General features: G+C 53.6%; 3 protein-coding genes across 17 annotated transcripts in view; 1 reads left to right on the top strand and 2 right to left on the bottom strand.

Moving 5' to 3' along the window:
- The window catches only part of WDPCP (WD repeat containing planar cell polarity effector), a 156,561-nt gene extending 144,884 nt beyond the window's left edge, over window positions 1-11,677 (top strand). For 3 of the 5 annotated variants that reach the window (XM_075088383.1, XM_075088382.1, XM_075088384.1), the window contains exons 17-19: window positions 3,125-3,225; window positions 4,787-4,815; window positions 10,991-11,677. In XM_075088383.1, coding sequence (XP_074944484.1) covers window positions 3,125-3,225; window positions 4,787-4,815; window positions 10,991-11,041 — 181 coding nt within the window. In that variant the 3' untranslated portion in view covers window positions 11,042-11,677. Of the gene's footprint in view, window positions 1-3,124; window positions 3,226-4,786; window positions 4,816-4,874; window positions 4,956-8,844; window positions 9,005-10,990 lie in introns of those variants that run through there. The other 2 variants (XM_075088381.1, XM_075088385.1) reach the window with 2 other exon arrangements.
- A 5,390-nt stretch (window positions 11,678-17,067) lies between these two features.
- OTX1 (orthodenticle homeobox 1) lies at window positions 17,068-21,866 on the bottom strand. Its single transcript, XM_075089875.1, has 4 exons — window positions 21,768-21,866; window positions 20,023-20,139; window positions 19,276-19,427; window positions 17,068-18,585 (listed from the first exon to the last, which is right to left on the bottom strand). The coding sequence occupies exons 2-4, from the start codon at window positions 20,117-20,119 to the stop codon at window positions 17,827-17,829; spliced, it is 1,008 nt and encodes a 335-aa protein (XP_074945976.1). The 5' UTR covers window positions 20,120-20,139; window positions 21,768-21,866; the 3' UTR covers window positions 17,068-17,826.
- A 3,406-nt stretch (window positions 21,867-25,272) lies between these two features.
- EHBP1 (EH domain binding protein 1) overlaps window positions 25,273-27,118 on the bottom strand; it is a 225,622-nt gene continuing 223,776 nt past the window's right edge. For 9 of the 11 annotated variants that reach the window (XM_075088343.1, XM_075088353.1, XM_075088342.1 and 6 more), the window contains 2 exons: window positions 25,642-25,756; window positions 25,301-25,469 (listed from right to left, as the gene is read on the bottom strand). In XM_075088343.1, coding sequence (XP_074944444.1) covers window positions 25,379-25,469; window positions 25,642-25,756 — 206 coding nt within the window. In that variant the 3' untranslated portion in view covers window positions 25,301-25,378. Of the gene's footprint in view, window positions 25,470-25,641; window positions 25,757-25,864; window positions 26,162-27,118 lie in introns of those variants that run through there. The other 2 variants (XM_075088349.1, XM_075088347.1) reach the window with 2 other exon arrangements.

Below are 27,118 nucleotides of genomic sequence, written 5' to 3'. Positions count from 1 at the left end.
TGAATATCTTGCATTTTTTGGTACTGTCAGGATGTGTGTGAAGCTGGGTTGGGTTTTTTTTAGCTTATTATTCATCTACCTTGTCCCCATCCCCTAAACCAGAACTACTCCTATTTTAATTAGAATATCTCTTATTTTAATGCAAGTGATTAGGATAGAAGGCAAAAGTATGTATCATCACAGTAATTTTTATCATAAAACTTACCTGTTGCTTATGTACTTAAAAATACACATATTTTACTGCTCTACAAGGTTTTTATTTAAGCTTAGAAGCATGTTTGTATATTTTGTATCTTTAGCATCACTAATCAAACCTCAGGAGGTGTTAAGAGAAAACTGCATGACAGTCTTTCATATCTGTATATGTTGGTTATTAAATCAGTGTAAAGAGAGAGAGAATTAGCCCACTTCTTCCCCTTTTGTGTGTCACGTAAAAAAACCCATTAAACAGATTTCTTACTCTTACTCCATTGTTTCGTGCAATTAAACAAAATAAGCATTTGTCACTGTCATGGCTCTTCTGCTTGTTCATTCACCATCCATTATCCTTTTCAAAAGTTCTCTTTAACCAGAAAGCAAACCTGGTCTTAAAATAACATGAATATAGGCTGAGAAATAGGGTCTGCCATGGGTCCATGTGTAATCCTACAAGCTGCTCTATCTGTCTTAGCAATTTTCAGTTCCAAAGTAACTCTGTTAAGAGGTGTGCTGCAGGGATGTGGTGATGTGGTGTAGGAAATTCATCACAGAGGTGGGATCCAGTAGCTCAGCAGCGCTAATCCTGCCTGGTTGCTGCAGCCTGTCTTCTCATTCTTTGCTCAGCCCTGCTGAAGGCAACAGGAGCTTCATGTGCATCAAGAATGCAACAGCGAGCAAATATTCATGGCTCTGTGCGAAGCTGCACTCTCAATTTCTGCATCTGTAAAACTGAGATAATACGTTACCAACTTCAAAGCAGAGTTGGGCAAATTAATCGGTCAATGTGTGTATAACACCTTGAAAATACAAAATTAACTCTTATTAGCCCATAAGTACTTGAGATGCATCAAGGTGCGCTCTGTGGCCTCTTGATTCCAGACAAAGGTCCTCTTGATTAAATTAGATTGCTAACATATTACCGCATTAGCTCACTTGAAGAAAGAAAAGTTTGGAAAAGCAATTTGGCTTCATCACATGAGCAGCGTGTATACTTAATGGAAATTTTTCCAGCATTCACAAAACAAAGAAAAATCAATAAAATGTCTGCCAACTGTTCCACTGAAAACATTTTATAATCTATAGCACCGAGAATCCCGAGCCAAGATAAACCAGTGTTGCTGACAGAAAATACTGACAATTATTTTACATTGATTCAACTTGGCCCAGCCCAGGCTGACCTTGTTTATTCATCTCAGTCTCTTAATTCGTATTAACTTGGCATCAAAATGGGACATGTGGCATGTGGGCTGAAGACCCATTTCTGTATCTTAGACTCAGATAAATGTAGCGCATTGAGTATTTCCAGTGCCTTGAGCTCTTAGGTAGATTTATATGCATTAGACAGAACTGGTTAAGTTCCTTTTATCCCCGCTGGGCTTTTTATGTCTGTTGACTGTAAAACTAGAAGCTCAGTAGAAGTAACATCTTCTTCTAAGCCTTCGGATAAACATGAAATCCTCCCAGTACTGGTCAATTTTAAAGACATGTCCAAAGAGGATGGAGGGTTTAAAGCTCTTTTAAAACATAAAAATAGAAGGGTTATGGCAATTTGGCAGCCAAAAAAGCAATTTGCAGGTCTCAGCAGAATCTGAGGCTGTGTGTAAGAAAGCTGATGGAGACACTACAGAGGAGATAATGGGGTTGAAGAGCAGAAGAATCCCTCCATTTTTGCAACCAGCATAATCTGGTCTCCAGTGAAGTTTGTTAGTTTCTTTTACTAAACCAATAAAGCTTAGCATGATGGGAGAGTTTAAAAATGTCTCAGGAAAGCTGATGAGGAGAGTTGCTTTACAGATGCCCAGCTGCTTGCATAGTTATTGCCCAACTGATAGAATTGGCGCAGGGAATATCTGTGCTTTTTCTTTAATTATTTACATTCCTGTCAGAAATAAAGGGCTTTTTATGCCTGGAATGTATTATTTGTATTATCAAAGCCGAGCAAGATTTCGTACTGTGGCAGCTAACAAATTGGGTGCTGCATGAAAGCATTCACATTTTCATTCTCACAACTACACTGCTGTCATATCTGAAAGACACCCTTGAGTAAAATGCTACTTGAGTTGAACATGACTACATACATGGAGGGGGAAAAGTCCACCCAAATGAGAAGAATTCCCCCAAAGGGAGTCCCACTTAGCTCGAGAGATTTGATTTATTTTCTCTGTTTGACTTGTTCTTGCCAAAGGCAGCGCTCCCCTAGACTTCATGAGGCACTTGGCAGTATGCGGATGGCAGGAGGAGTGGCGAGTCGGCAAGCCGAGATAGCGCAAGATAACCTCCAAATTTCCAGTTCCACTGCCTTGGGAATGGGTTGCCTTTCCACACGCCTACATAAATGGAAATTAATGATAAGTGAAGAAACTGAGACTAGCAAAACCAAAAAAAAAGAGAAAAAAATCCATCTGCATTTTCTGTAACACATAGCTGACATTTTCCTCTCTGCAGCTCCTTCATCACTTGGATTTCAGTGATAAGGGTGGTGTAGGGACAGAATTTAATGGCAAAAATCTGCCTTCTGGGTCTGACATCCTCCTCTCCCAGCATCTGTCTGACCACTTCCATGCAGGGCTGCCTCAGTGCCAGGCACCTGCTGCGTTTTGCACATCCCCGGCCTGTCCTGCTTAACAAAACCTCAACTGCTCCAAAAAACACCAGCTTTACACTACATCTTTGAATGACAGGGTGGTGCTGGAGTGACTGCATGGCCAAATGAGTGATCCTAGTGACACTCAGTTAACAAATGTAACAGCATCTGATAAAAAAGGGCTATAGTTTGTAGCCAGGGAATTACACAGGCTGCTGTGTACTTGAAAAGATAGAAATCAACAAAAAAAAAACAACCCAGCTTTGCTCTGCTATGCAGCATCTCCCCATATCTTCAGTACTTGCTCCCTCCCCTCTTATCACTTCTGTTTTGTTTTCAAAGACCCACCAGCCACAGACAGGCAGAGGACACCGAGTGTAAGCCTGGAGTGCATGGCCGCACCACCTCTCTGATGGGGAAATCCTTTTCCAGCAGCCAGGAAGGTAAGCAAATGAGTCACTTTCAAATATGCACAAGGGGATGAAGCTAGAAAAGACGGTGATTGCTATCTTGAAAAAGAACTTCGATCTAGGAAGAAAAATAAGGCAGTGGCATTGCAGCATGCGCTTGGTTTGTATATGCCTAGCAGGGAGAGGCATGAGGACTCAGCCGCCAACTCTCACAACATAGAATAAATCATCTGATCGTATGAATATCCTTATCTCGCAGTACTATATATGATTTAACAAAGACATACAGTGTGTTTGTTAGATTCAGTCATTGTTGCTCTGTTATTCGGTGTGCAATGGCCAGGTCTTCCAGCAGCAGAGCTTCACCCTTTACGTGGCTTGCGAAGCAGCATTTTACACTACTTCTGTAGGGAGGTTCTGGAGTAAATGGATGCAGCTCTCTTCCTTCAGCAGTATTCAGTATCTCCATCATAGCAGATTCAAAGTAGAGCAACGGTGTAATAGAGGCGTAGTCCAGCACGAGAAAGTCGGGGTTAAAAAGTCATCTTGTAGAGTCAGACAGGCAGGGCTATGTAAGAGTATTTGCGCAAGGGGTGAGACGGGGATTTTTATCTTCTGCCTTGTCCAGGTGTCCCATCACTATACTGACAGGTATGTAGGAACTGAGCCAGTCTCCAGGCACACTGACATGGAAATTTGAGGTGTAACGGCAGTTCCTATAACCACAACTGAAATAGATAGTTTCAAACAAGCCAGCTATGGGTGCACTTCCACATTACAGCAGAGCTGAACTAGAAGCTTGTCACCATTGAAACAGGAAGGTCCTGCTTCCCCCTCACCGCCTTCTTCCGCCCATGTTTATGGGATCACAGAGAGGGCTGCCAGCATATTAACCTGAGCAAAAAAAAAAAGATTTGTTTTCTTTCCCGTGGACTTTTGTCCATCCTCTGAGCTGAACTGCATTGCCTGGGGATCAGAGGACACCACAGACAGCATCAATTCAGGGGCAGAAGCACGTTGCCTGCAGCAGGACTTCTTTTTGATGTTGGCAGCTGTTAATTCAGCTCAAGCTGTAACACGAAGCCTCATCCTCAAGCACTTCCAGCAGCAACCTGACAGCGCAGAGGCTGCAAAACCCTCCCGAGACACAAGACGAGTGCTCGGGCAGGCAGCCCGCACCGAGCTCCACCACCCTACAGCTACCCCAGTACAGGTAGAGAGGTGTGCTGCAGCCCCAGCTCTGTCACATTGCATGCATCCCGCTGCTGCAGTGGCACCCCACTAAGTCAGGATGATGAGGGAATCCCGATCTATTGCTGGCCTCACGTTTCCACACTGCAAAATCACAGTTGCTTTAACTTCATGTAGCAACCATATATATATTTGAGGGTATATACATATCCTACATGTATAGACTTGTATAAGCAATATATTAAATACTTTAATTCATCCATTGAAAAGCAGGATATGAAATAGCTATGTCCTATCAAAAAAGTGAGTTACCTAATACCATACCTTTGTTTGTTTGGGTTTTTCAGTGAGTTCAATGGAATGTAAATGACATGGTGATCTTTTTTTTATTTTTTTTTTTAAGGAAATCTGAGAGCAGTTCCTACAGAGCAGGTAACAAATTTCTGATTTTTTTTTAATTTCTGCTTGTTGTTATTTACTCTATTTTGCAGCTTCCTGAAACTCCCCAAGCCTGTCCCTGCAAGCTGTCTGCCTGCAGGTCTTTCGCTGAAATTGGTAGAAGTGCTCCTATACCACACTGCTAGAGCGGGGCTTCATCTGTGGCTTTGAATTGAGCACAGCAAATAAAAGTTAAAAATTATTATTATCCAATACCTGTTGGATGGGACGTAAGAAAGAACATGTTGTCCTTCATCCACATTCATCTTACACAAACTAGCCAGTGCTCATATTGGCGCTTTCAAGAGCAAGACCACAGTACAGAGGAGTGAAACACTACCCTATGGTTTCATGATCACTTTAAGCCGATTTAACTGCAAGGTGCTGCCAAAAAAGGTGGACCAGCCCTTCCCCCTTGCCAGTCCTAAGTCCTCCTCCCTCTCCTGCGCTGGCTCAGGCACTCACACACTTCCAGCCCACGAGAAGCTCACCAGGGCAGGAGAGGAGAAGACCTCCACGTGGGCAGGGAGACCCTGCCCTGTCTCCCATAGGGATATTCCCTCTAAGCCTGGTTTGGTGCCCCAGGTGGCTGGGTGTTGGTGAGGGCACATATGGAGCACATGCATAGGGCAATCCTGACTCCAGAGCTGATGAGTTAGCAGTGCACAGCACCAACGCACTCCTTTGGTTCTACTTTAAAGGAAAAAATAAAATAAAAGCTGTCTTGTGGCAGCATGGAGGAAGGCACAAGAGTGCCTGTATTTTAGCCTCCTCCCAATTACAGTTCTTCTTGAAACTTTTATTTTTGAGGCCGAAATATTCAGTGTTTGGCCTTGGTACAAACAGATCATTTAAAAAAAAAAAAGACAGAAAGGAAATGCTTCAACCTCCCAGCGGAGCAGGATGGCACTTATTTATTTCTTTCATTACAAAACCAGCCCGTGCCAAGTAAAATTGTGCTCTAAGAGCTGTTCTACCAGTCCCGAAACATGTGCCAGCCCCACCTCTGCAGCCTCCCCTGTGCCCCTGCAGATTTTCACTGGGTGGAGGATGGGGAAAGGCTGGGAGCAGGTGACAAGAGTTTGCCATGCTGGGGTTGTGCTGGCAGGAAATCCCCATACTCAAAGGCATGTCCCCAGTGGCCTTTTGATGGCTTTGGTGGCCTCAGGATAAAGAGTAAAGCAAAATGCAGCAGCAATGACAATCTGGAGGCATTGGTGGGATTCCTAGGTTTGCAGCTGTGTCAGCAGTTAACTGCGCCATCCCTGAGCTGCGTCGAAGATGCTCCTTGTCCCCACATGAGCAGCTGAATTAATAAACTGAGAAATTAATTTGAAAGCTCTGGACTACCAAAATAAAAGCCACAAGCACAAACCCTGTATAATGGGAATGATACAAAGAACAAAACTTCACCGTCACATCATTAAGGACTTACACAAGGGAGCAGTTAAAGCATCCTTTGGTACCAAAAAGTTACTGCAACTGAGCAGTCACCATTGCTAAAAGCTGGTGGGTCAAAGTGTGACCTCTGCAGCCCTGGTGGAGGTGCCTTGATTTCACCACACACCACAGAGCTGCTTGTGCACAGGAAAATGGGGCACCTCCATCCTTGCTGAGCTGCTCTGCTTCTCGCAGGACCAAGGGAAGGGAGAAGTGCTGCTGTTGGAGGCAGCAGCTCTGACAAGCGCTTGGGCTTGGGGAAACAACTTGCTGGATAAGAGGGAGCCTATTGTGCACGCCAGGTTTTTCAGAGTAGAAAAGCCTTCCACACAACACTAATGTTGCACTTCTGGGAATATATTTCCAACACCGTTCTCTCCTGACTTTTAATGGTGTGTGGAAATTCAGAAGTCTTTTAGTAGTTGAGTACCAACACAGCAACCAGCAAATCAGAACAGCTCCTTTCTAGCTGGATTGACTTCTGGCTTTAGTTCAACCCATCCCAAATCCAACACAAACCCACCATCAGCAGCAGCTCTACACCTGGACCCTGCTACCAGCCTGAAGCATCAGTGCCAGCATTTGAAGGACAGCCTGTCCCTGAAGTCCCACTTTCACCCTCCTGCTCCCCCAGGCTGGCGTCCCTCCACCACCACATCCCGCACATTGCTTCAGAGGGAGCCCTCACAATACCGGGCTCAGTGCCACACAAGGGGAGCACACCCAAAACCCAGCCCTTCTTGCACAGTCAATTCTGCAGGAAGAGCTCTGCGGCTGCAAGACAGAGGATTTTCTTTGCCCCACTTCACCAGTTCATTGTCAAAAGGCTGAAGCCAGAAGTGACCTATCCCCAGTGCAAATGGCCATGGAAGCCTCAGTGGGGACGTATCCGACATGGACCCTATCTTTTGTAGGTGCATCATAATGCACGTCTTCCTCGCTTGCTGCCGCTCTCAGCTATGAGGAAGCTTCTCCTCCCTGAAACTGTAAAGATCATGCAACAAAATGTTCCCAGTCACCTGCCAGAGCAGCTGGCTGTCACTCAGCCAAAGAACACTCAAGCAGTTGAACAAGATTTGTTTTCTAGAGGAAAGCCTCAGCCCTACAGCACGCAAGTAGCCGCTCAGAGGCAAGACTGCGCTACTGCGGGGACTGCCTGCATCCCCCCAGCAGTGCCAGTGGCTTTGTGCTAGCACAAGGCACGCGTGTCCCCACTGCAGCCCCTCGGTGCATGGCTGATGATGGGCGAGGGCAGCCGCGGCAGTCTCAGCTTGCAAGCAGGGCAAATGCAGACCACGTGGCTTTGCGAAGCTGGTTTGGGACCAGCACTGGCCAGAGGCTTCCATCACTGGGGACAAAGGTGGGGATAGCATAGGTAGTTGCCAGAAGAGCAAGGCTAAGCTGCAGTTTTTCTTGGCCTGTGCATGGCTTGGTTGGGTATGGCTCTTCAAGCAACACGGGAGAAGCAAATGAGCAGTGAGCATCCCATCTGCACTATTCGGTGGGATCAGACTTCAGTGTTCGTGTTCAGTCCTGTCTTCCAGGAAAGGCTAGAGATGGGGGGGTTAGCCTTGCGGGCCATGCTACTCAAGACCCAGCCCACTCTTGCTTCTTTGAGCAAGGTGATCTCCAGAGGTCCCTCCTGGCCTGCCTTATTGTGGGATTTGATAATCTTGAGGAAACTATGTAGGTTTGTTCAAAGAGTCTCTGTTTAGCAGCACCTAGCCTTAGATAAGTAAAACTAAGCCTCCAAACACCCTGGTCACCAACCTCAGTACAAATTAGACCCTTTGGAAAACATGATTCTCAACTGCTCTGTTGTTTCTGGACTGAAGACTGCTCTCATTTATGGTAGCTTGAAATGCTGAAGCCAATGGTGCCTATGGCCACAAAATGGTTGTTTTAATAGGTTTTGTATGATGCTATCCAACAGAAACACAGCATTACCAGTGAAAGGGGACAGTACCTATAGATCCTAACAACAGGCGTGCCCTTCCACATAGCCATTCCTGCTGTGTGGAATCAGGCAGTCTCCACCTGAAAAAAACCAGGTTTTTAAAGTAATTCCCCTTGGCTCCTTCATTTATTCTTCCCTCTCCCACTCTCCTCCTTTCCCACCTCCATCATGCCCTTGAGAATAATCCCCAGGAGAAAAAGCATAGCCTACTGGGAGCAATACAGCAGCGTGGGGAAGAGGTTTCTCTGTATTTCCTGCTCCAGGAGACTAAAGGAATCCTCTGGTCTGCCTCAGACCTGGGGAGACCAAGCAAACCACTGCCTCCATCCTGCTATCCCTGCAGGTCCAAGATGGCTTAGTGGCTTTTCAATTACAGGGTGTGCCTTCCCATACCGCTCCTCCCTTCGCCTGCCACAGCAGGACCACATCATCACCATGCAAAGCCCCATGATCTGAACTCTCCAGGGCACAAGTGGATGCTCTCCTGTCAGGATATTCATGTTTTCCTTCTCTGGATGACTAGCTGCTCATTACCATAGGCAGCAGCACTGCAATGCTGGCTTCCCCTGTTCCTGGACAGCCCGCTTCCTGTGCTATGAAAATCAATTCTTGTCAAATCATTTCAGCTTCTTTTATTGCCGGGGTGCTACATCAGAAAAGATGCAGATGTCAGAAAAGCGTTCCAGTCATTATCACTCTTGAGCCTTTGATTAACATTAAACACCTCTACAAGCTTGATGCCACATCACAGACTTCCCACGCGACACCGCCAAGTCTCCTTTAGTGTGACCAAAGTGGTTTGCAAATAGGTGGGGTTTTTTAATTTTTTTTTTTTTAAAAAAAGCAACTAGGTAGATCTGCATAGCTGGGTTTTTGTTAACCTCTCCCCAGACAGAGGCACAAATCACAAATCGCAAAACCCAGATCAGATCCTTGTCTGATGCACTCAGGACACCGAGCCTTGAACAGGGACCTACCCAAACAACCTTGAACTCCAAATGGTCAAACATGATATGGTTTTTTTTTTCCCCTCTAGCCTGCATTCACCTTCCTAGCTCTTCCCTTGGTCCCCAGAGCAAGCACCAGCAGAAACCCCTCTGCATCAGGCATGACACAGCTCTAGGGAAAAAAGAGCCACCTCTTACCTTCAGCCACTGATGCTCCTCAAGGCTTTACTGCTGTGACTGTGCTGAAAAAAAAAAAAAAAAAAAGACCCAAAACCCCCACCTTTTGAATTTTTGGAGCCTCCAACGAGTGCCGTTTGGAGAATGAGTAAAGCCCACAGAAAGCTTGCAGCCACCCAAAACCCAAGGCACATACACACATACACAAAGCCCCCTCATGAGGGCTACTACTGAGTAAAGCAACTCGTAACTTCTGTGAAGACACCTGCCTAAGCAGCAGTCTTGGGGGTGAAGCCATGCTTCACTTTTCAACACTGGAATAACATAGTGGGGTCTGGGATGCAAGTGCTGGTTTGGATGGGAGGTTTTCTCATAATCTCTGAGAATTAACAGGGGGTCATCTTGTGGTAGGGCCACCTCCTGCCATCTCCTTGCAAGGGAAGTGCCAAGCAACTGACTGGAGACAAAACTCAATGGCCGTACAGCAGTCATTTTCAGCTGTCGCACTTTTACTGCTCCCTCCGCGCTAAGGAAGAGAGGTTGCACACGGGAATGCTGTTTCGGAGGGTGATCTCTAGCTCTGTGGTGAAATGCACATGCCATGAGATGGAGCTGCTGCTCTGTAAAGGTTCCTTATGAAGCTGCAAGAGTTAGGGGAATTTTTTTTCCCTCTTTCCTGAAGTCAAGGAGCAGGGAGTCACTCACATGAGACCGGTCCGCCCTCACCAGCGCTCACGCAGCCTGACACAGCCCTGACAGCCACCTCCTGTGGCTAAGCCCACCCCTGCTTCCCACGCCAGCCAGCGTGTCTTGCCCTCCGAGACAGGACAAACACACGTTTCCTTTGTTTTCAGCTCCACACCTAGTTTTTTTCTTTGCATCGTGAAGGGCTGGCTACTCATCCATAATTCAAAAGAAAGCAATGACTCACTAGACTACAGCACTTTCCAAGGCAAAGTATTTCATGCATTTTGCAGGCACGCTAGCCGTGTTATGAAATAACCTCTATTTGTGGCACATATTTTCCCCGTCCTCATGTCCTTAGCAAAACCGGAGGGCTGGGGTTTCCAATCTGCACAGGCACCAAGCACAGAAAGGGGATTTGTGCTTAAATCACATATTAGCATTGTATGAAGAATGCAAAATGCCATCCCCACATAACTTTGAAAACCTGGCTCGCTACCCACTGGCATTAACCCAGCCTTGTGGTGTTCACAGTGTGTTTTAATTAAAAGGTAACAAAAACCTAAAGTTTCACTTTTGCCAATAAGCTTCCAGGCACCGGGGAAGGGGGCTTAGCGGCAGGTGGAGCCTCAGCTCCCATCCCTTTGCATCCCAACCCCCTGCCCACTGCAGGGTCACCACAAGCAGTCGCTAGAGCTGCAGCCCCTGGTTTCCTCAAGAGCAGCAGGGGAGGGGGGAGTTGCAAAGGGGCTTAAAGAAAGGGGAGAGCTGCCTTACCTTGTATGATGAGGCAGCCTCCACTGCTTTAGGGCTGCATCCTCCATTCCCAGGCCAAACTGGGACAGACCCTGCAATTGTCTCTTCTCCCTGGGTTGGGATGGTGTTTCCAATAACCACGCAAGGTTCCATTCCTCATTGAGTGTCCATACAGCCTGCCTGATCCTGCCTCTCTTTCCCCCCACAGGAGACTGGAGACAGCGGGTCGCTTAAAGTCATGCACTTCGGGCTGGTGTGACCAAGCATGGGACTCCCTTCGCTGTCAAAGCAAAGAGGGAGAAACTTCACCTAGGTGGCAAAGTTCACGGAAAGTCCTTCAGCTAAATTCCAGCCATCCCTGGATTTGGCCACCAATAGGCAATGAACAACCAAGCTTATAAAAAGTGCTACCCCTCAACCTCCAAACTATTTCTGGGTTAGCACAAACATGTCCATGCACAAACTGCCCCATGTTTGCTTATGGAGGGCAATTTGGTGACATTTTTTGTCGTGTCATTCAAAGACATTAAAAAAGAGAGTAAATGTGGGTCCCCATTTGCCATACAAATGCAATGCTGAAAAATTTGGAGGGAGGGGAGGTTATTGGACAAATCCATAAATTTTTCAGGGGAAAGTCTGTAATTCTCTGTGCATTATATATTTTAACAATCTTCACTCGGAAGCAGATTTGAATTTCCACTTAAGGCTCTGAAAACCGTCCTATTGAGATACCAGCAGATAAAATCTTCACTCAGGATACCTCTGTGAAAGAGCAGCCTTTCACTGTTGGCAGCATTTTTTGAAGAATGCTCTCAATTTTCATATCTCTATATATCACCTTAGTTGAATAACCATTATTTTGCCTTGAAAAAAAGACGCGGAGCCTCTTAAACATCATTCCATTGGAGTCCAGATTTTAATCTGCCGCCTCTAACCACGAAAAGAAAATGCACTGAGAAGGTAACGTAACCTGTTTCAGCCCTCTGGTTTTCTTGTGACAGTGAAGAGAGGCACAAGCATCATTGCAGGTCTTTCTTCCCACCATTTGATCAGGCACAGCATGTATGGATGCAGATTTTTGTACTCTACTGTAGGCACGGGTGTGGGTTAAGCTCAACCTTTTTTTGGGAGCATTGGGTGGTTGCAAACCAAAGCCAGAGAGCTTCTTGAAATCAGTTTTGTATGATGAACAAATCTGTACGAAGAATGGACTGAAAATAAAAGCACAGTGTAAAAAAAAAAACAACAAAACCACAAACAACAAGCCATTAGAAGTAGTTTATTAACAAAAATTCCACATTTACCCAAATAAAATATTTGTGCTCACTGTCAGTCAGCCATTTTCCCCTACGAGCCAAAATCCTGCTGAATTTCTGCTGCACGACAGGTGATTTTGAGCACCCCAGAAAAACGCCCAACCCATTTCAGCACTTCATCCAAATTGGACCTTTCCTTGAATATATTTGAAGGAGACTTTTTGCTTTGCATGCCGAAGGGAGTGAATGGGCTGCAATGCATAGGTTTTTGTATGCTTAACAGGGAAAAACTAATAAAGAGGGCTTTGAAACAGAGCAGGCTGCTGCATTGCCTCCCTGCGAAGGCCCACGTTTATAATGGCTGTGCATCATGCAGCACTTGGAGGGGAGCGTGCCTTTAATGGCCGATAGATTTAAATTTACTTTCTGAAATACACATGGTGCAACGATGGACCGCAGTGATCACGCACTTGTTCTGCATAAGATGCTGTGATGCGTTGCTTTGCCGTACAGCTATTTTGCTGAATTGCAGCCATATTTCTGTCAGTACAAGTGATGGTCTATATGAGAGATTAATCTGCCACCAGACAGTGATTCTTAATCCTTCAGTATATCATAATCTATTTACTTTGCATGCTAAGAGGATTTCAGCTTAAAAATATACAGGAAGTGATAGTATAAATGTACATAAGATCCACAGTGCTATTTCCTAAAATCGCAGTTTTTCATTTTAAAAAAAAAAAATCTTCTCATGGCTTTCTTGGAAAAGTCCTGTCTATCCTGGAAAAAAAAAGTGTTGAACAGGTATTTAAGTGGAACTGGGCATATGTTTTCCGTTGGGCTTCAGCCCTCTGACCATTTTCACTGTCCTCCTTCCCTGCAGCCTTTTGTGCTCGGCCATACGACATGAAAGAAGAGCTCTCCAGTATAGCAGGTTCCTCAGCTGGGAGTTACACAGGCAGATTTTTTATTGACAAGTTCAAAACAGGTTTGGAACCAATGTGGGATTTTATGTGCATTAATTGCTACTCAAAGTGCATGAATTAGCAGTGACTGGCTAGCGCAGAGGTCAGCACGGGGAAAACCACAAATGGTTGGGTGCAACGGCTCTTTATTCAGCTGTAATCATCTGTTTTCTTTGCGCCCTGCCAGAAAGGCTGTCTACACAATAACTGTAATAAGTCGTGTTAGTGGGTATGTCTCCTGAAACTTATAACATAATTTATAATTATAAATTTTTAACAATTTAATTCATGCTTGCCCATAACACTGCAGCCCCAGAGCTCGTCCTGCACCCAAACCAGTGGTTGGCCACCCCAGAAACCCTGCCCAGCCTCTGTCCACCTCTACATGGCAGGGTACCGCTAAGGACATGCAACTCGTCGCCTCTCACAGCTCCCTACCACATGTGGAAGGTTTAAAAGCAAAGCTTTCCAACTGGGGACTCCACTCAGAGCAAATACTCTGACAATAGCAAATAGATCATAAATTATTTCATGTCCATGAAGCACCAGGCATAAAAACTAACGACAGCTCGAGCTGGGTAGTATTCTCCCCCTCTGCCCTTCTTCCCCCCCCACCCCAGGTCCTGGTCCTAGACTTAAAGGCAGGAAAGCACCACATGCCTTTGGAGCAGGCACTTGCGTGCGGAGGCAGCTGCTGGCACTCCAGCAAGAGGCAGGAGCTTCACCGGCTTTGCACCAGGTAACCCGGTGTCTCAGCACAGCGACACCAGCCACTGTGCCGCTGGTGCGCTCAGTGCGGCACCATGATGCAGCAGCAAATGCTATTTAAAAGTAAGTAATACTAATAGTAGTTGTGCACCCAACAGCCTTCTTGCTTGAGATGTGAGGCACTGAGTCACTCAGGTGGCTGTTTCACAACCAGGCTGCCCCAAAAAAAAAAAAAAAAAGACCCACAATCCCGCCGGCGCCTGCTCCGAGAGCTGGGCACCAGGCAGAGTGCGCTGCTTTACCTGCCGAGACTTGCACTCCGGGTGGCAGCGCCTGTGCAAGCCTCACGGAATCCCACGGTGGGAGAAGTTTGCTCTGCCACCCAAGCCACGGCAGCACGGGTGTGCTGCTGGCGAAATGGGGTGTGGGGGAAAGTGTGTGTGCGCGCGCGCTGGGGCCCCCCCCACAAACCTGAGCACGACCCTCCCCCGGCCCACGCTCACTCACCGACGGGCACAAGTCATGTCTTGCCCACGCTGCTGGCACCGACACATGGGCAGTGGAGGGAGGATGAGGCCTGACCACACTCAGCTCACCACCGGGCAATGTGCTGGTTAGTCGCTGCGCTGTTTTTACAGGGGGTTTCTACCCAATATGAGAGGAAAAAAACAAAAACCAACCAAACAAAATTTTAGTTTTTTCCAGCAAACCGGCTGTTCCTATTCGAGTTGTGCTCATTGACCTTTGAAGAAATTCCAGGGCTGGAAGAAATGCAACAAAAAAAAAAACAAAACAAAACAAAAAAAAAAAAAAAAAAAAAAAAAAAAGCGCCAGGCTTTGAGGGCAAAACCATTAGTTGATGTGATCAGGAAAAGGTCTCCTCTGTGCCTCTGTCACCAGCCAGGCTCGGCGACCAGTCCCCCACTGGTGTGCTCTGGGTCTGCATGTGCGGGACTGGAAAACACCCACAGCCCAAATGGGTGGGGGGGGGTGCCACGACCACAGGCTGCAGCACCAGGCGCTGCTCAGTGCCCAAATTGAAAGAGGGGGGTGGTTATCCCCTGGGGGATGCTCCAGAGCAATTCTGACCAAAACTCTGAAGCAGACCCTGGACCCAGCTCCACCGTGGGACAGTGCGAGAAGGTTAGGTGCATGTCACCGAAACTAAGGGAGCAAAATTCAGGCTCCCCTGCCATCTGCGCCTCTCAGCAGCACTGATTTACTGCGCTGTAATGAAATACAATTTTTACTGCATCAGAATCATTTAGGTTGGAAAAGACCTTTAAAATCATTGAGTCCAACCATAAACCTGACACTGCCAAGTCATGCTACACCATGTCCCTAAGCCCCACGTCTTTTAAGGAAGCTGAAGTGTGCATAAGTTTTTCTTTTAAGAGGATGAGTGGGGGCTGTGCGTGTGGCGGCATTATGCACTTGCTGGCTCTTGTCTCTCAGGTGCTTGCTAAATTTCGGAAGGCAACTTCAGTTCACTTTGTGTCCTGCACAGATTTATTTCTTTTACCGCTCCAGGAGGGCTGTGATAACTTTTCCCCTTTAAAAAAAAGGCTTGGGGATGCATAGGCTGGTGGTACCCATACACTGACTCTACAGCCACCCTTTGGTATGATGAGTGCCTCGCTAGTGGTTGCAGAAGAGAACAATTATATGTTAAGTATAAATACTTGAACGTATGTATGTGTGTCTAAATATATATGTGCACTGAAGGAGCCAACAAGGAAAACAGCCATTTAAAGAAAAATCCCCTAAAATTGACTCAGCAGCACCCATCCCCTCCCATCTCCCTGCCGCAGCATGCAGGTGCTGGAGGCCATTGGTCATCCTGGACCTGTCCCCCCCCTCCCCAGTCTTGGGGCTGTGCAATGGCCATGACCCTGGAAGGCTGCACCCAGCTTCCACTGGCAGCACCCGGGGCTGACCCCGCTGGTTTTCCCCCTGCATCTCATTTCCCAGCAGCCCTGGCAGTACATTGCCAGTCCCTTTTGCACCCTTCTGGGATGCTGGGGGTTGTTCACGGGGTGCAAAACCTCCCCGAAGTGACTGCTGGGAGCACGTCATTGCCTCGACGTCTCTTGCCCCTCCCTGTACCACCCACTCCCCCCCCCCCCCCCCCCCCCGCTTACACAGGGGTGCCTGGGGACACCAGGGATGAGGGCACAGGGCACAGTCCCAGGCCTCCCAGCTGCAGTGGGCACTGCTGCAAGACCACAGGGAGGAGGACAGGACTTTGGGGGTGCTTCACCCCACGCAGCCCCCATGCATCAATGGCTGAAGCAGGTTAGCCGCGGCCCCAGTGGTCCCTGTGGCCCTGGTTCTGTGAGGGTGGGAACAGCCCCAGCCCCAGCAGCCTCCAACAACTGCAGGAAGGTCTGGGGAAAAAAGAAGAGGGGGGAGATTGTCATGAGAAATAATTCAGCTCCCCACTTGCCCAGCTGGATTGCAGACAGCAGCAGCTTAGGAGGGAAGTGCTGGGAGCCAGGGCTAGAAGCACGGGTGCCGAGCTTCACTCCCTGCACTTGCTTGCATGGGGGGCAGTCTGCATGGCTGTATGTCTGAGTGGCCCTCACCCACCATCCCCCCCCAGGCCTGCCGTAGATCCCGAGTTTGTGGGGCTGCTCCACCAGGCAGGTTTTTACTGTTTCAGCCTGCATTTGCCCATCCCACAGGTCCTGCCAGCACCACAGTGCAGCAATAAACCAGTAACCAATTAACAGTTTCTATTAACGTAAAAGCAAGTTCCCAACCCACACACGCAGAGGCAGCAGTGGATTCCCGTCCCCGTTTCCCCCTCCCCGAGCACTTGCAAACTCATCACATCTCCCCCCATCCTGCTGAGACCCCCGGGGGAGCATTTCCCATCCCCTCAACCCTCTCAGAGAAGTTTCTTGGGGAACAGGAGGCAAAGGGGAGGAAGGAGAACAGAACACCACCACATTGATTAGTCTGGATTTTATTGGGGGGGGGGGGCGGCGGGGGGGTAGAAAGCTGGGGGATTTGCCTTACAGTTGAAGGGGTAGGTGTGGGGTTACGGCATCAAAAATCACACGTACACAGTCCCTCTCCCACTACGGGGCAAAGCTGCTGGAAATCATCGGCCTGGGGTGAGCAAGGCAGCCGGGTGGCAGGGCTACAGTCCAGACCCACACCACCACACCAACTGACAGAAGAAGCTAAAAACAACAACAAAAAACCCCAACAAACAAAAAAAACAAAACCACACCCTCCAAAAAGTTGTGAGCCCCACAAAACCAACCCTGCACTGCTTTCCCCTGCAACCCTCCCCCCCCCCAAATAAATCAAAACTTTTACTGCTTTTTTGTCTCTTTTTTATTTTTTTTAAATCTTTCCAAAAGTTTTGGGTTTTTTGGTCTGCAGGTTGTGGATCAGCTGGGCAGCCCTTCCCTCCCACTTTGCCTCCCCTCTGGGCACCCCCCTGGGCTGCTTACTCCCCCCCCTTCCAGCCCCAGGACGGCACAGCCAAGCTCACACAGAGCCCTGGAGGAACGACAAAGGACACAAGATGGGGAAGCTTCATTTTTAGGGAAGAAAATTAAAATTTTTAAAAAAATTTCTTTACGTTCTGTTCCATGTTAGACTCTAGATAAATGTCAACCCAACAGTATCAACTAAAAATAATCATGGTCACTGGAACGGACCTAGTATTTACATCGATCCCGCAGCTCCCAGCGGCAAGAGGCTGTACAGGACCAGCAAGCTGGGGACTCCCGCACCCATGGTAGGTGTGAGGGTCCCCACAGGAAGTTGGGGGCACCAGCAAGGCAGAAGTCAGCCTGTGCCTCTGCCCAGGGGACAGCAGGGGAGACGCTAGGCTTCTTTTGTTTTTTTTTTAAAGTCCTCTTCTGTTGCATTTAAAAAAATAATAATTATAATAAACCCGCTGGAGGGGCGCAGGAAGCAAATAAATATCAGTCAGTAGAGATGGGGGGTGTCAGGGCACCCCTGGGGCATTGCCACTGCTAATGAAGAGGGGGGGAAGAAGAGGAGGAAGAGCCAGAGCCAGAGTCCTGCCTGGTAGGCGGTGGGGAGACTCCGGGTGGGAGGGTGTCATGGCTGAGGGGGGAACAGTGGTCGGCCCCTCACAAAACCTGGAAGCGCCAGGACGCCTGGTCCTTGTAGTCGAGGCAGTCGGGGGAGTTGAAGTTAAGCTTCCAGGAGGCAGCGGCAGCAGCGGCAGGCTCCTTGTAGTCCAGGCAGTCGGAGGAGTTGAAGGGCAGCCCAGTGCCGCCGTAACCCTGATGGTGGTGGTGATGGTGATGGTGGTGGTGGTGGCCTGAGCTCTGACTCAGTGGGTGGTGGTGGTGATGGCCAGGCACCGAAGAGGGCCCCATGGGGCTGAGCTGGTGGGGATGGTGGTGGGAGTGCATGGGCGCCAGGTAGGAGCTGCAATCAACGCCCCCAAAATAGGACGATGAGGGCGGTGCAGGGTAACCCTGCCCGTACCCCCCGCCTTGGCCATAGGAAACAGGGTAGCTGGCCGAGGCGGCAGCAGCGGCGGGACCGGCCCGTTGCATGCAGGACGCAGCGGCTGGTGGCAGAGGCTCAGGCACTGTCACTCCTGCCGGCGCCGCGCCGGGAGAGATGGAGGCTGGGCTCCAGATGGACGACGCCGGGGTGCTGAGAGATGCTGGGGCGCCTGCTGGAGCTGATGAGGCTGAGCTGGAGGAGGAAGAAGAGGCTGAGCTGGACGCCGCTGCTGGTGGTGTGAACTGCCCGCTGCTCTCCGAACCTGAGCTCTCACGAGCCGGCGAGGATTTCTTCTTGGCCGGACGGCTCTTGGCCCCGCCACCGCTCTGCTGCTGCTGCCGGCACTTGGCACGGCGGTTCTTGAACCAGACCTGGGGTGAGAAAGTGGGGTGCAGAGAGCATGAGCACCAGGGTGAAGAGGGGTGGTGGGGCCCTGCAGGCCCCCCACTCTCCTCACCGTCCCTCCTTGCCCCAGGAGTACCCAACTGACCTCACCCCAGCACCAGTTCCACCAGCACCCACGCCCAGCCATTAGCAGCACACACCCCCGCACCCTGAAAAAAAAACCTGCCCCGCCTGGCACCCAGGCCACCCCACATCCCACCCCAAGCAACGATGCCCAGAGCCAGCAGCTGGGGTGTCCCAGCTTATGCATGTCCCTGGCATAGTGACAAAGTATGATTTTGGGGGATGCTTACTGTTTGGGGTGCTGCCTGCATATCCCACCCCACTGAGCATCATCACCTGGGGAGCAGTGCCAGAGGGAGCACCCTAGGAAGACCCTGAGGAGTGGGGCTGCTGTGCCCTGGGGCAGGTGGAGGGGGACAGAAAAATATTACTAAAAATAAAGTCAATAAAAGAGGATAAAAAAAAAAATACAAGTCCCCTTTTTCCTGGATGCCACCACGGTGGGACAGCCAAGTGGCTGAGAGCCCACAGGCACCCTGACCCCAAGGAAACAGGAACAACTGCAGGAGAGCTGGGTCCATCGTGCACCAGCCGAGCCCTCACATCCACCCCAGCCCATGATGGTACAGTATCTCTCCACACAGGTCGGGTACCTGGACTCGGGATTCGGGGAGGTTGATCTTCAGGGCAACCTCCTCCCGCATGAAGATGTCAGGGTAGCGGGTCTTGGCAAAGAGCGCCTCCAGCACGTCCAGCTGTGAGCGGGTGAAGGTGGTGCGCTCCCGCCGCTGCTTCCGTGGGGTGGCTGGGGGCGAGCACCACCACACTGGTCACAATGGGTCTCCGCATGCCTCCTACACCCTCCCAGCACAGCGGGAGCCCCAGCACCCCTAGGGCAGGGGCTTGTGAAGCACCCCTGCCTCCAACCCCAAAGAACGGCAGTTCTCCCCGCACACCCCAGCCCCACAGCAGGTGGGCACTGCCTGCCCGCGGCCGGACCCTGCCCTGCTGCACGCAGAGCAAGCAGCACAGGGCTAGGGAAGGGACAGGCCTGGTACCGACACAAGCAACAGAGAGAATTCGTTGTGTTGAAGTAAATATACTTTTTTTTTTTTAAGCTTTTTCTATCTTTAAAAGTCCCCGCGGGAACGAAAAAGCCCCAGGGATGAGGCAGAAATTCAGTTGGAACCAGCGCTGTACCCCCACAACCCACACTCTCCCCAGCCAGAGGTGAGGGCGAATGGGGGCACCCACCTCACAGCCCACCCCAAACCATACAGCCCCACGGGCTCCTCCAAACCTGCCCGGGACAAAGCTTTTCTCCCACTTCTCCCCCTGCGCTTGCTCCCAGCAGGGCGTGGGTGGGTGGTGGGCAGGGGGCCGTGGCGCGGGGCACTCACCTGGGTACCCCACAGAGGGATGCAGCAGGTCCATGGCAGGGCCCGTCAGCCCCAGCCCGTTCATACCGTAAGGAGGCTGTTTAAGGTAAGACATCATGCTAAAAGCTGGGCAGCTTTCTTCCAAAGTCCGGCAGAAGAAAAAGAAAAAAAAAGATAAAGAGAAAATAAAATAAAATTTTAAAAACCCACCCCAAACGTATGGGGTGGGGACAGGGAAAAGGAGTGGAAAAAAACCCAAAACCCCAACAAAAAAAAAAACACCCAAAAAACCCCAAACAAGAAGCAAAAAATTAAAAGCCAACAACAACTAAAAAACGGAGCACAAAATCGGCATAAAAGGAGTTTTTTCGTTCCGTCCTACTGTCACTGCCGCGAGGTCCTCAAGCGATCGCAGGCAAAGGGAGAGGGGTGGGAAAAGGGGAAAAAAAAAAGAAAAAAGAAAAAAGAAAACAACAACGAGGATCGGGAAACAAAAAGGCGGGTTTCTTCCCCGCGCGGAGGCGAGGCTGAAGAGCCTGGGGAGAGAGCGGAGAGAGGCGGGTCAGGGCTCCGGCCGCTCCGAGTCCGGCCAAGGGGCGCCCGGGGCCGGGCGGCCGCCGAGCTCCGCGCACCCGCCGCAGGGGCAGCGCGCATGGACCGCCGGCTGCAGCTGAGGAGTATTATTTGTACTGTTATTATTATTAGTAGTAGTATATTTTATTTGATTTTAAACGAAGGCGAGTTGCGCGCAAGTGCCGAGGCAACAGTGCCCGGCGATGGGGAGAGATAAAGCAATTATTTAAAAAGATAATTGGATTAGGAATCAAAAGGAGGTACCGGAGGAGGGAAGTATAATTAATTTAAAAGAGAGCAGAAGGGGACGTTTTAATTAGAAATGGATAAGAGTTAAAAAGGGAAAAGGCAAAGGGAGAGCGCGGGCACCGAGCGGCGCAGCCGTTGCTGGACGGCGGCGGGGCCCGTCCCGGGGCGGGGGGGCCCCGGCGGGGCCGGGGGGGACACGCACGGACAGGGGACCCGGCGGCCGCGGGTTCGGGAGACACCAGCCGGGCTCGGGGGCAAAAACCAGCAGATAAACGCGGAGGGGAGGAAGGGGCGGAGAGACCCCGGGCGGCCCCGCCGAGCCCCGGGGGCGGCCGCCGCTGCCCGGGCCGGGACCCCCCCGCCCCCGCGGCGGCATCGCGGGCACCCCGGCCCGTGGGGGTGCTAGCGTTGGGCGGGGTGAGGGGCACCCCGCGGCGGGCCAGGGCCAGCGCCGGGCGGCAGCGCCGCGACCCGCCGTTGCATAACTTTGCCGGGTAGCGCGGCGCAGCGGGACCGTCCCGGGCGGCGGGAGCGGGAAATCAAGGGGGGAATAAAACAGACGAGGGAAAGAGGAGATCCCCGAGGTGGCCCCGGCTCGGCTGTGCCCACCCCCCGCACGCACGGACACACGTACCCCGGTGCGGGTGCCGCGGGCCCGATCCGTCCCGCCGCCCGCCCGCCCCGTCGGGGAGCGCGGTGCCCGCCGCCCTCGCCCGCCTCACCTGCGCGGCCACCTGCGGAGCTCCGCCGCGGCGGGGGCTGCGGGCCGGGCCGGGCAGGGCGGAGCAGAGCGGGCGGGGGGCGCGGGGGGGCGCGGGGGGGCGGGCTGGGGGGGCCGGGCAGGTGAGAGGCGGGCTGGGGAGGGGGGCCGGGGGGGGGGGGGGGGAAGACAGTGCCCGAAGCCGAGCCTCGCACCCTCAACTTGTCGGGGCGCCCCGCGTTACCTTGCCGGCGGCCCGCGCTGTCGGGGCGATGGAGCCGCGGCCCTGATGAGGATTGATCACCTACCCCCGGCCCTAGCCTTGTATGTGCGCGCAAAGCATCTGCGTAACCAGCCCGGCGCCAATCCCCGGCCGCTCCCCGCCTGACTGACAGCCGCCCGGGCAATGGCAGCGCAGGGCGCCGGCTCCCTCCGCGCCCCCCCCCCGCCCCGCACCGCTCCGCGCCGCTCCGCGCTCCCCCGCGCACCCGCCGCGCCCGGCTCCGGCGGCACCGAGAGCTGCCCGGCGGCGGGAGGGGGGGCGGGGAGCCCCGCGCGACCGCCCGCGGAGGGGACGGGGTTGGGAGTCTTAGAGAAGTTGTGCTGGGGGAGCCGTTCCGCGCTCGCGCAGGTCTGCCCCCTCCCCCGGGCAGCCCCCTCCCCCGGGCAGCCCCCTGCGCCGCGCCGCGCCGCGCCCCGCCGTCCGAGCGACCGCGGAAAAGTTTCGGCTGGCGCCTGCGCCGGCGCGGAGAGCGCTCCTGGGGTGGGGGGCGGCGGTGTGAGGGGCCGGGACGGGTCGGGTCGGGTCGGGGGCAGCAGGGTTCCGGCCCCGCCGCGCTGCGTGGAGGCGCGCCCAAACTTTGTGCCTTAAAATAATCATAAAAAAGCAGCGACCGCACCTTTCCCCGCGCGTCCTGAATTCAGGGGCTGCTCGGCGCCGCGGGAGCAGGGGCGGCCTGGGGGCAGCGGGGAGAGGGGCGGGGGAAGGACACGAGCCCCACTGCGCCCCTCCGCACCGCTCCGCGCAGCCCGGCTCGTTGTCCGCAGCGGCGGCGAACGCGGAGCGGCACAGGGCCGCCGCGGTCGGGGCGTGGGGGGCCGCGGAGCGGGGCGCTGTAGCCGCGCAGGCAGCAGAGCCGTCCCGGACCTCTAACGAGTACTGCGGTGCGCGGCTTTTGTTGGTCTCCCCAAATCAATTCCCTCTAATTGCAGTCGGAGCTGAAAGCGAGCTAATGGTCAGAGGCGCTGCCCGCCGGCCCTGGCCGCAGCGCGGTCCGTGTCGGCCCCCCCCCCCCCCCCCCCCATTTTTTTCTTTTCTTCTTTTTCCCCTCTTTTCCCCGGGCGAGGAGGGTACCGTCTAATCCGGACGAGAGGGAGACCACGGGCCGAGTGGGGAGAGAAAAGGAGGTTTGCGATCTCCTCCGCTCGCCCACAAAAGTCAGCGACACGGGCGCTTCTGCCCGCAACAAAGGCGCCGCGGCCCATTCACAAAAAGCAAAGGGAGGAGGAAGGGGTTGGGGGGGCAGTCCTGCCCCCTCAGCCCACACCCCCCCGCCCCCCGTTTTGCCCCGTCCCGCCGGGGCAGTTCCCAGGCCGGGCTACGCTCCCCGGCCCCCGCCGCCTTCCCACCGCTTCGCCCCGCCGGACCGGTCCAGGAGGGCAGCAGCCGTCTCCCGCCAGGCTGCCCCCCACCCCCCGGGGGGTATCTGTGCCCCCCTCCAGCCCCCTCGCAACCACTGCGGTTGCCCAGTCCCCAATTGCGGGCGCCTCCCTGCAGGCGCGGCCGGTGGCTGCGGGCAGGGCGGGCGCGGGACTCGCCGTCCCCCGGGATGACGGTCCCGTCGCGGCCCCCCGCGACCCCCCTCCCCGTCCCCTCCGCCGGACGGAGCCTGTGCCCTCCCCGCTGCGCCCAGGTAAGGTCGGCGGCCGGCCGGGCGGGGGCTGGGCTGCGCGTCCCCCGGCCCGGCGGCGGGGAAGGGCAGGGGCGGGGGGGCACCTGCGGCCGGTTCCTGGACCTGGGGCGGGAGGGGGACATACACTTGTTTTTCTGGCAGCCCGGGGTGAGTTACTTTTTGCGCTTTAGGAGACAGATAAGCACCGGGCCTCCCCGGGGGAGGATGCCCGCCCGGACCCGCGCCCCACACCCGCCCCCCGGACGCTGCCCGGGCTTCGGCGCCCGGCTGGGCAGGCAGCGCCGCGGCCTTTATGCCCTCCTGAGCCTCCGCGGAGCCCTCGGAGCGTGTGTTCCCCCGTCCTGCCCAGCCCCTGTATTTTTGGGGGAGGGCAGAGGGGCACGGCGGAGCTGGCTGCCCGCCGCCCCTGCCTTCCGGGCGGCGAGGCGCTGCGCGTATCCCGTAGAGCCAAACCCACGGCGGGCCCGGGGCAGCCCCCGGCCGGCACAGCCCGCGGGCACCGGCGGCCGCCCGCACAAGGCCGGGCGCTTCTCTCCTCCACGGGGCTTTTATTTTTCTAGTGGGAGCAGGAGGGCGCAGCGTGGAGGGGGTCGCAGTTGCAGCCGGAGCCGCCGGCGACGCGGGGGTGTGGGGGTGACCCTCCCGGGACGGCAGCTTTGTCTCTGCGCGGTTTGGGCTCCCTCCGGGCCCGCCGCCCGCTCAGCGTCCCGCGGGTGCGCTCCTTGCGCGGCCGCCGCGGAGCCTTATCCGCGCCACCCCTCGCAGCGGCCGGCGGGCGGCATCGGCCCCACAGCGAAAAGTTCTGCCTCCCCCTCCCCAACTTGCATTTTATTAAAAACAAACGAAAAACTTTTCCCTCTGGTGGGTTTCGTTGCGTTGGCGAAGCGGCGGCGGCGGCCGGGACGGCTCAGGCCCGCGTCCCCCCGCGGTGTCGGGCCGTTCCCGGGCCCCCTCCCCGGCCGGAGGAGGGAGGAAGGGAGGGAGGGAGTTTCCCAGGTAAGGAGGAAAGCGGCAGTTACGGTAAGAAAGATTCGGCTTTTATTGAAAATTTTATATATGACTTGGGGTTGTAATAAATAAACGAGACGAGCTCCACGAAGGGACGATGCGAGCGCGGGACACGCGTGGGGGCACACGGACGGGGCGGGGTGGTGGGGCGCGCAAGGGGACGCGGCCCGGGCACAATAAATAACGCGGCGCGGCGGAGGACGCGGCCCGGGCCCGCGGGGGGACGCGTCGCGCTGCGCTGTCCCCGGCCGGGCCGGGCTCTGCCCCGAGCTGTCCCCTTCGCAGCCGCTCCCCGGGCTTTGCGCCCCGAGAAACCCCCCCGAGTAAACCGGAGCAGCTCAGCTCTGCTCCTGGGGCAACGTAAACCCGCTGAAATAAAACACTGGTAAATACAGCACGTTTTTAATAATAACCGGGGTAGATCCGACCTAACTATAAAATTTAGGTAGCTTATTAAGTATTACATATGGCAGGACTAGATGAAACCATTCCCAATGATTTTTTTCCCTATATCCCCCTTTCTAATCCTATTACGACAAAAATGTATTTATTTCAAAACTCAGCTCTCCTCCAGCTACAGACACAGGACAGACTTTACTTCTCTCGCTCCCCCGCACGTCTCCGGCACCGCCGGCGTCTCGGCCATTTCGTTTCAAACCCTTTCGGCAGGAGAGGCTGAGCCCGTGCGGAAACCGCGGTACAACGCGAGTTCGCTCGAATGGAAACCAAAACCCAACGGAGCGGGGCCCGGCGCAGCCTAGAGCTGGCCTAAGAAAATGCAAAAAAAAAAAAAGTTTTACAATTTTTTTTCCCAAAACATATTTTTTTATGTTGTTGCTGTTCCCTCCCCCCCTCCCCCCCAAGTCTCATGTCGGCATTTTAAAAACGTTAAGAAAGCTTTGCTGCGATTTCGCCTCCGCTGCGGGAGGGCCGCTCACTGGAGGACGCATTTCTCTTCCTTCTTGGCCATCTTGCCTTTGTTTTGCTCGAGGGTCCTCTCCAAATGCTCGTCCTCTTCCTCGGCCCTGCAGAAAGAAGAGGCGGCGGGAGGCGCGGTGAGGGGCTGCGCGGGGTGCGCGCCCGCCCCGCTCGCCTCCGCGGCCGCGCCGAGCCCGCCACGGCGCCCGTGGACTTGGCCCAAACTTCCCGCGGGGGCCGTGGCGGCTCGGCGAGGACCCTCAGCTGCGCCCGACTCACTGCTTCTCCTGCGCGTCCAGGTCCCGGACCAGCGCGTCCCGTTTGTTAACGAGAATAACGAGTTCGTCCAGCAAAAGCTGCTCTCGCCTCTTCTGCGCCTCGGTCTTCTGCCAGTCTGCGGGAGAGAACCAGAACAGGCACAGCACTGAGCCGCCGCCCCGGCGCCGGGGCCGCTCCGGCGGGGGCTCGGCTCGGCCTGGCCCGGCACATCTCGGTCCGGCTAGGCTCGGCTCTGCTCATCCCGGCCCATCCCATCCCGGCGGGCGCTGCGCCCTCCCCAGCGGGAGCGACCACCGGCCTTTTCGTGCCCACCTGGCCTGGGGGAGCTAAGCAGCAACTTTGGGGGCGTTTCGGGGTGGGTGGTTTTGTTTTTTTTTTTCCCCCTTCCCACGACTGTGTTTCCCGGACGGGCACCGACATTTACCAAGCTTCCCCGCAACCCGGCTCTTCTTTGCTAATTCCTCACTCGCTCCGAGCAGCTGGAGGAATCTCACACTGGGCACCATATGCTTCGCAGTAACTTTAAAAGCAGGTATCGGTTAATTACCATTTTCCCCTTTGAAGTAAAAATACACTTGCCACACCACACCGCGGCCCCCCCGCCGGCGCTGGCGGGAGGAGGAGGACGGGGCCGCCGCGCTTGTCCCCGGGGGTCCCTTCCCGCCGCCGCCCGGCCCGCGCCCGGCCCGGCAGCCCCCCGGGGCCGCCCCGCAGCCTCCCGCTCTCCAGCCGGACCGTAAGGGCTTGTCGCTGTCAGTCAAGCCCCAGCCTTCCCCGCCTCCCTCATTAAGAAGGTAAACAATGAAAAGCAGGAGCAGTAGATGATGAGGGAGATAGCAGGGCAAATGAGGAGCGGGAGGGAAAGAGGACACCGGCTCCAGGAAGAAAAAAAAACAAAACCAAAAATCACCGGGAGAAGCCATCGCCACCGGCCCGGCGGAGCCCTCCTCCTCCTCCTCCTCCCCGGCCGCGCTTCCCGAAGGCGAAGGGGAGAGAGGGTGCAGTCCTTTTGGCTTTCTCGCTGCGCTCTCCATTGCCCTGGGCGATCATGTTAAAACTCACATGGCTGGTGCTTATTCAGATAACCCGAACAATGCTCACCACCGGTTACCATGTGAATCTTCACAAACCCCGCAAGAATGCGGTGGTTCAAATCCCCCTGACCCCCCTCCAAAGCCAAATTTATTCAAGACAGCAAACTGCTCAGAAGCTTTATGAAAGCAAGTGGTGCTAGAGGGAATTCAGCCTTGTATTTACAAATTAAAAATTAGATGCATCATCATGCAATAGAGGTTGGAAGAGCGACAGAAAGGCAGGAATGTGTAACCACTTTTATCGCACCCTCGCCTGCTGCCTGGGCACACGGGCCCACGAGTGAGTTACGGGTCCACAGGCACGCAGGGAAAACCCACACCAACACGTGTGTGGAGACACTCTTGGGAGAGGCCAACCCGCACAGCAGTGTCTCGCAAGTGGG

The sequence above is a fragment of the Phalacrocorax aristotelis genome, chromosome 3, assembly GCF_949628215.1.
Source record: "Phalacrocorax aristotelis chromosome 3, bGulAri2.1, whole genome shotgun sequence".
In the NCBI taxonomy this organism is placed as follows: domain Eukaryota; kingdom Metazoa; phylum Chordata; class Aves; order Suliformes; family Phalacrocoracidae; genus Phalacrocorax; species Phalacrocorax aristotelis.
The sequence above is the reverse complement of the archived record's forward strand: the minus strand, read 5'-3'. Positions and strand labels throughout refer to the sequence as shown.

What these genes read in the sequence shown, in the direction of transcription:
- OTX1 (XM_075089875.1), bottom strand. Translation starts at nt 20,119, where the DNA reads ATGATGTCTTACCTTAAACAGCCTCCTTACGGTATGAACGGGCTGGGG. An exon ending in TCCCTCTGTGGGGTACCCAG is followed by an intron (nt 19,428 to 20,022) that starts GTGAGTGCCCCG and finishes GCTCGCCCCCAG; the next exon opens with CCACCCCACGGAAGCAGCGG. An exon ending in TCCCCGAATCCCGAGTCCAG is followed by an intron (nt 18,586 to 19,275) that starts GTACCCGACCTG and finishes TTCTCACCCCAG; the next exon opens with GTCTGGTTCAAGAACCGCCG.